The sequence below is a fragment of the Acyrthosiphon pisum genome, unplaced genomic scaffold, assembly GCF_005508785.2.
Source record: "Acyrthosiphon pisum isolate AL4f unplaced genomic scaffold, pea_aphid_22Mar2018_4r6ur Scaffold_511;HRSCAF=957, whole genome shotgun sequence".
Lineage (NCBI taxonomy): Eukaryota > Metazoa > Arthropoda > Insecta > Hemiptera > Aphididae > Acyrthosiphon > Acyrthosiphon pisum.
Genome location: NW_021774734.1, coordinates 6,130 through 14,600, shown reverse-complemented (window position 1 = coordinate 14,600; position 8,471 = coordinate 6,130). Strand labels below are relative to the sequence as shown.

General features: G+C 33.7%; 1 protein-coding gene across 1 annotated transcript; it reads right to left on the bottom strand.

Annotated features, from left to right (window-relative positions):
- Positions 1-69: 69 nt before the first annotated feature.
- Positions 70-5,382, bottom strand: LOC100569207 (putative neural-cadherin 2; the record flags this gene model as incomplete). The annotated part of the gene is made up of 6 exons (XM_016808972.2): positions 5,206-5,382; positions 3,974-4,138; positions 2,961-3,098; positions 2,071-2,257; positions 318-551; positions 70-242 (listed from the first exon to the last, which is right to left on the bottom strand). Coding segments are annotated over exons 1-6 (1,074 nt in total), but the record flags the coding sequence as incomplete, so codon positions are not given.
- Positions 5,383-8,471: the final 3,089 nt, after the last annotated feature.

The window sequence follows — 8,471 nt, the reverse complement described above, 5'->3', positions numbered from 1 at the left end:
GGAGGGTAGGTGGGTAGGTAGGTGGGTGGATGGGTATGCGACACAAAAATTATTATAGGTAGGGCTCACTTTGTACTGGAACTTGTTGGTCTCGTCTTCGTCGTGCACCGTCACGGTCAATATGGGAGTTTCCGGGAAATTAAATCCGTCGGTCTCGTCGACTTCGGTGAGCCACTCTTCTTTGGTGAACTGCGGCGGCATGTCGTTGATGTCCTTCACCCGAATGGAAGCGGTGCCCGTTCCTAAAAAAAAAAAAATTTTAGTTGTACAGAAAATTTCGGAATACCGTCGACAAATATAGGTCGAGTCGGATATACCTTTCAGGCCTCCGCCGTCCATGGCGACCACTTGGATCGAATAGTCCGGAGTGCGTTCTCGGTCCAAACAGCACACAGCCGTCTTGATGACTCCCGTGTCGGATTCGATTTCGAATATCGGAGTGCCAGTTTCCTCTTCGATCACGTTCTTCTCGATCGAATATATCAGCTTAGCGTTAGTTCCCTCGGCCGGGTCGTCGTAATCCACCGCCGTCATTGTCATCACTACCATACCTGCAAACGCGATTCCGGAGACATGAAATTATTGCGACATACGATTATATTATGGTGGTAATAATATACAGTATTATTTATCATACTTGGATAGTACACAACCGAACAGAGTAAATTTTAAGTGGGCAAGTGTAAACTGTTGTCTATATTATGGTAGATTTTGTAAAAGTAAAAATAAATACGTTTTGACGCTTCGATACATTTTCCCCGCGTAAAATTCTAATCAAAACTACATAGTACCGAAGGCCGTATTTACAGTCGATGCTTAAGAATAAGTATTGCTTAGGAAAATTTTAATCATTTAAACGGTAAAAATTTGTGATAGTGACTAAAATAAATGCTTAAGGTAGGTAAACCACAAATTTAAGTACCTAATACTTTTTCTTTTCTTAAGCCAAAGTCAGGTTTATGATTCTCATTTGAATCATAATTATAGCTTAAGATATACTTATTCTCAAGCATCAACTATGAGTATGGCCCTTAATCATGGTATATAAAAAGGGATAGGTCAAACTTAATGTTCACGAACTTTAAATCGGATTCAAACTTAATTTTTTTCTCGAACTCCGACACATTTTGTACTCAACATTTTCAAACTTTTAAGCCCTAACCAGCTGATAATTATTAACGACATGGTTTCGTGAAAACTGATAAGGGCCCCACGGAAAATCTAGGATTTATAAATAGTATTTAGAAAGTATGGCTATTTATATTTTATAGAATTTAATAAGAAATATAAGAAATTAATTCTATTTATAATAGTATCGATATTGAACTTGATTTGTCTTCAAATTTTCGAAATGATCGAGTTAAAAGTACCTATTCAATTACAAATGAACCGTTCGAGTTTCCAATGTTCACGGTGTTTGGTAGTTCAAGAATAGTTCGAAGATGATCATTAAGAACATATATATTATATAGTATATTGGCTGCGTAAACAAACGACATAGTTGTAATAGCAGACACCAAGGATAGTATCAAAATAACGAGTCAAGAGTCAGAGATTAAGCTGGGCCTGGACACCTACGGAGAAGAGTGGGCGAACTTATATGAGGATAGTCATTAAATGGAGACCTGATAATAGTCGACCAAGGGGATGGCCTGGACCACATTAAATGAGATACTTAATATTAGAGTTTTATGTAAACACATACTGCAGATGAGTATAATACGTATTAGTCGATTATTACCTATCTGCCTAATATAATTGATCGAAACAAGTAAATTAAATTGAGCCAAGATCGGCCAGAATTCATCCCTAAGCATAATCAACTATCGAGGGGTTCACGTAAACACGCGCTGATGACTATAATATTATTCGATTATCATACCTATCTGCCTAATATTATATTTGATCGAAACGAGAAAATTTGATTATTGCTTAATGTGATTAGCAATAGAGAACAGCATATTGACTGAAGTGTTGGTATTATTTAATCATCCCAAAGTAAAGGGTTAGAGGTTAAAGGTTTCACCCTCATGCCCGCGAACGAGAATAATAATAACAATAATTACGTACCGGCTGTCCCGTTTTCGGTTACGTTTCCCCAGTATACTCCTTGCGGGAATACCGGCGCGTTGTCGTTGATGTCTTTCAGGTTCACTTGGACGTCAGCGTATCCAACTAAGCCTTCGCCCCCTTCGTCCTGCGCGAACACGGTAAATCTCCACTGCGGCCTGCCGTTGGGCTGATCTCTGTCCAATGGCTGCGCAAAAGTGTGACGTTTTAATAAGATACAGTACAGTGTTGTCAAGGAACGATTTCTGGAATTGATTGCTTTTTAGAGGAACGAGTGAAGGAATAAATTCGATAATTTTTTAAAGGAATAAGAACATGAATCAAATTTTGTTTACTCATCATGTTTTTAATCTATAAAAAAATAATAGACGAGACTACCAATGTTTTATTCACATATGACTTGGTGTTCTGATTAGCAAGGCTGGACAAGTTAACGATTTTTTTTAACTCGTTAAGTTAAGTAATTTTAAAATAATCAAGTTAAGTTAAAAGTTAATCATATTTTTTTCGTTAACTCATTAAATTAAAAGTTAACTTTGAAAAAAAAAGTAACTTAACTTAGTGTAAAGTTAAAATTTGCTATTTTTCAAAAATAAAAAATTCCAGACACATAATATGGTTTATTAGATAGTTTTTCTTTACGTTCAAGAAAATTACTGAGGAAATTTAAAATAATACATCAAAGAAAAAACACATTAAAAATGTGCATTATTATTCTTTAGACGAAAATTAACTTAATTTAGATATATAGACAAATATAACTGATAACTCATGAACCATGAGGAACAAGAAGAAGAATGAGTTCCTTTTTTATAGGAACGAGGAATTGAACGGATTCCTTTATAAAATCCTTTATACTATATTATTGTTTTAGTGTCCGTGTATATTACCTTGAGGACGAATATCTCGCCAGACGTACGATTGATGTCAAATTTGCTGTTGGCCGGGTTGTCAGGGTCGATTCCTTGTCCCGTGAGGAAATATACGATGTTCTGCGGACGATCCTTGTCGCCGTCGGTGGCTGTTACCTATATATTATAATACACGAATTAGGTATAATTAGGTGGCCAATGAGTCAAACAATATTTAATCAAGTCGTGTAAATAAATAATAATTAGAAAAAAAAATGGTTGCAACAATGATCTACGACTATAATATTCTAAACGAGTGCTGGATAAAACTGGATGCGACAGAACATTATTATAGGTATAACCTTACCTGTGGGGATCCGATTGGTTATAGCAAGATCTATACACGCAAACGGGCGGTAAACAAATCAGTAAATACACCCCTTCAATGTATAAACCGGCAGTCTTGTAAAGTACTCGAGCGAAAGACGTATTACAATATTTTATAAGTAATATTTATTTTAATTACATTGTCAATGTAATTCATAATGAAATTAAATAGGTACTAATAATTTTCTTTTTTCCAAATTAAATATTTTTCATTTTCGATTCATCACAACGTCGTGTATAATGATATATTACTCACGTGTAATTATTATGTCCAATCGAAAATGCACGGAATACCTTGATAGAGAAAACGGATGAGTAAATTATAGTTTCACCGAATCGTGGGGTGTAAACTCTGTGTAGAACATGAAAATGCTAAAAAATTCCGTTCGGTTATCAGGTAAAACTATTTTTTAATTTGAAAGTTTTTGAAACTATCTGTATTTGTAATCGAATACCTACGTATTTTAACCCTTAAGGAGGCGCGCGGGAGTGACCTAACTATAGTGTAGAACTTAAAATAATCCCGGACCAAACTAGTGTGGTATACCGGACATAGCGCCTATTGGTACCCAACTAAGATGCGCCGATTTCAAAGAGTATCTTTCACAAGACTGTTGTGACCCGGTGTCATACTATTGCGGGTGGGCGATCTATCGGATACGTACTTGTAACAAATGGTGTGGATACGCTCCGCTAAGTTCTTCTTCCATTTCGGTGGCGTACAGCGGCGAGTTGAATACGGGCGGCATGTCGTTTTTGTCTTTTACGTTAATCACCACCGTCGTTTTGCTGTCTTGGAAGTTGTCGGAAGCGGCCAATATCAATTCGTACTACATATAATATTATAACCATGCAAATACGTCATATTGAAAAGGCGGTACACTTATCTGTGTTTTTATTTTTGGGGAATGGCGACGACGACGACGACGAAAAGGGCTGTCGTCGGGAGTGGTGCGGTCCCGGGGGGGGGGGGGGGAGTTGACCACCTGTTATAATGTACTTATATATATATATATAGCATTGTGGCGACACTATTACTGCTGTGGTGTTTTATTCAACGCAAATTATATTATTCGGTTTCGAACAATTATATTCGATCGATTTATTAAGTAAGTATAAACGCTACAACACGTGCTCGCATTTCATAAAATATTATCGTGATTACGTGGGCATCGATTTTCACCGATCAACCGATAATCATAATATTTTTCAATATTAGTTATCATAAACATGCCGCGTCAAAATAATACAGGAATAGTACAGGAACCGCAAGCATGCTCATCCCCATTTTTTCCCCCCATCAATACCTATATAATGCATTCGTTCAAAATCTGATTTTTGGAATTTTTAAATTATGTAAGCCTCTATACCTATAAAGTCAAAGACCGTGTTTTAAAATTCTTGAGATTGTACGACGTACTACGATGATAATAAGATCCAAAAATCAGATTTCGAGTGAATAATATTCATCGTGCACAAAATATAATAGGAATAAACGGAGGTGAGCGCGCTGGCCTAACGTATGTCATGATATTATTGTGTTATACGCACAAAGTCGTATAATATTACCATCGTTATTTCAATATTATTAAATTCAAAACTATTAACGGTCGGAATACCGCTCGTGCACAATCAAGTATACCTCTTATACCTCTAGGTATAGGCGTACCTATGCAACGATATTAGATGTGTTTCTACCGTCGTCGTTAGACGCGTTTCGCGGCGGTGCAGTCGACTGGCGCGAGTGCCGACCACACTCTAACCTAGGTACCTAAGTATACCTAGGTACGTAATAATAACAATATAATATGCATGGTGAAACACGTCATGCTGCATGCAAAGAGGAAATCGACTTGAAAAAAAAAACTACGTGTGCGTTTGCAAACGCGCGCCGGACCTGTAAGACGCGTTTGGGCAAGTTCCGGTCGTCCTCTTCCGTGATCTGTGTCCGGTACGTGGGCCGTTCGAACACCGGTGGATTATCGTTAACGTCTTTCACGTGGATCACGACTATCGTGTGGTTTTCTTTCAAGTTGTCCGACGCGGATAGATGTAATTCGTACTGTACACACATGTGTGATTGTCGCAAGTCAAATATTATATTTTGATCACAAACATTAATATTATCGCATAAACATATTATATTTTGTCGGTAATACAATATTGATATGTTATTCGATATATATATATATATATATATATAATATATACAAGATTTAACAGAAAGAATTGACGAAAAAAAAATGTATGCTACTTAAACGCACAACAAAAATAATTGTAAAAAGTGGATTTCGCTCTGCTATACAGTTGGTTACAAAATATGGGTCAATGTATAATGGATTGTATATTAAACTTGAATTCAATGATATAATATCATTGTATAAGAAAAACGATTCTGAGCGGAGACGGTTTGTCAGTGTGGATTTTTTATATTGATCTTATTAATTATAGCCTGTAAGTTGAATCAATTATATAATATTAATATTTTTTATTCGTTTCAATGGCGATAAACAAATCGTTAGAAATTGAAATCCCGTTTTTAGCGGTTTTTCGTAATTTGTCGGTGGTTTTTCCCGTGGCGTTAAATAATTATTAAGAAAATCAAAAAATTACATCTCTAAAGTACCATATGATTCAATTTGCTAAAAGACAAGATACTAAATATCGAAATCGAAGCCATTCTTCTGGTAGAAATTTTGTATGCAGGATAAAAAAAAAAAAAAATAAAAATAATAAACACCATTGTAAATTCACTAGCTTTCTCGCTCCACTCAGAATCTAAAATGATATGATAAGTAAATAATTTAAGAATTATACTCACGTTAGCAAATTCTCAAAAAAAATATTTTGAAAAAAGTTATTATGTTCCAAATTCATTTAATCAAAAAACATATTGATATTTTAAAAAATTCTAAAAGATAAATTACTTGCCTTAGATAAATGTTTTTGCAATAAAATTTTTCTTATAATATGATTCCAAATAGGCTATTTTGAATATATCCAAAAAAATTTAAATCAAATTTAAATTTTTTATTTTTAGTGTTAAAAAATAAATATATTTTTTTGTATGATATATGTGTAGAACAAAAGTGACTATAAATTATACATATTATATTATATATATAAAAACAAATTTTAAATATTGATTATATAACTTAAGTTGTTCCGAAAGTCAGTTCTATCTGTTACACCCTGTATATATGGCGATATTGCCGGAGTGTTAAAATAATAATAATATGTTTCAAATGAAAAACAAAGAAAAACGACAACGGCGACAACGATGACCGCAAAAAATACAAACATTGATGATGAAAAATAAAGGAAATCAAAATAATATAATATTATTATGGACGAAGAAAATAAAGTGACAATAAAAACAAAATCGGAAAAATAACATCAGGAAATAGAATATTATTATACTATTATCGAGAGGTACCCTATGCACCTCAGATGTGTACCTATATGTATGTGATTTTCAGACGAAAGTTCTTCTGGCGCCGGATTATGGTCATAACTTGGAAAATCGAGATATAAAAAAATAATAATAATAATATTACAATGGGATGGTACAATAACAACCCTGCGGGGCGCCAAAACGGTTTGGCGACCACCGTGCATTTTTTTGAAAAGAAACAGATAACAATAACAGAAATAATAATATGTGCCTATTATGTGCGCTTTTCCTATTCACATAGGAAGACTCTGTTCGGCGTTTAAACTTATTATTTGTGGATAAAATATGTGTCACGATGGTAAAAATGGTATTAACGAAAACATTTTTTTTTTTTTTAATACGATTTATCGTCCCCAGTGAAAACGCACGACTTTTCGGTACGATTGCGACCCTAAAATTGTGTCGCACAAAATAATAATTAATAAAATAAGCTCGAATGCCGGTATAGTCGATATTCGTACTTCTATCGATGAGATGAGACGCGTAATTAATATTAGACTTATAGGCAGTGTTGTGAGCATTGTCGAGAAAAGAGATTTTTGTCTCATCTATACAAACAAATTTTTATTTTATTTTCATCTATCTAACGAAATGGTAATCTGAGATAAACTATATCTACATGATTTTTTAAAAAATTTTAATTTTATTTTTATATAAACATATTTATTTTTTTTTTTTGTGTGTGAAGGTATTTAGTATTTCGAATTTTCACGTTTTTTTAGATCTTTTATACGATTTATTTATTACGTGTAATTAGTTTAATGTTATGTTTGTTGTGTATTGTTCACGTACAATACACGCAGTACAAAAACGCTATTTTACAAATGCAAGTTTTAAATTAGTTATTTTTATCTATCATCAAGATAAATATTTCAAGAATTGTTTTTATTTTTATTATCATATTGTCTACACGCAATTTCGATGATTTTATCTGTTATCTATATAATTGTTTGGTTATCTTCGTACAACACTGCCAATACCCGCACAAAGCTTATTATGGTGAATTTTGTAAGAACTATATTTTATGATTACCGTCGACATTTCAGGTTGCTTAAAAATTATGGCGTGTGTGTAGTTTTCAACTTTATATGAATAATTGTATTATTTCGATTTTCGATCAATGTCATAAATCGATTAGCAGTAATTGTCATTATCGCGGTAAACAAAAGTGATGAAATAAAAATGTAAAAAAATAAAAATTTTTATAGGATTAATCGGGACTTAAGTAGTGATGCGAACAGGGAATGTTTTTGGGTAACGGGGATATTCTCGAGAAAATACGTTCATTGTGTTATTTGTGGTACCTACCTACCTACCTATATAGGTATACAAAAATGGTAGGATACCGATACTAATTGCTATTTTCATATTTTTTTTTTTTTGTTTTTATAGAGCCAAAATTAGGGATGTCCTGCAGGGACACATTGATTTTGGGCGGCCCATTTTTATTCCCAACATATATTATTTTTTTAATGTGTTCAAAACAGTTTTCAAAAAAATTGAATAATTTTAGTAGGTACCTACCTAGTAATTATAAAATATAAAATAGATGTTCTATGATGAAGTTTATAGAATGGGAGTTGTGAACAACATCGTACGCATAGACGTTAGTCTTAATTATCTATACAGTCGTAAAAATGTAAGGATACAATTGTTTTAAGTTAAAGTTGAAAGGGGGTCCACTAAGTGTATGATGTCCTGGGGCCCAA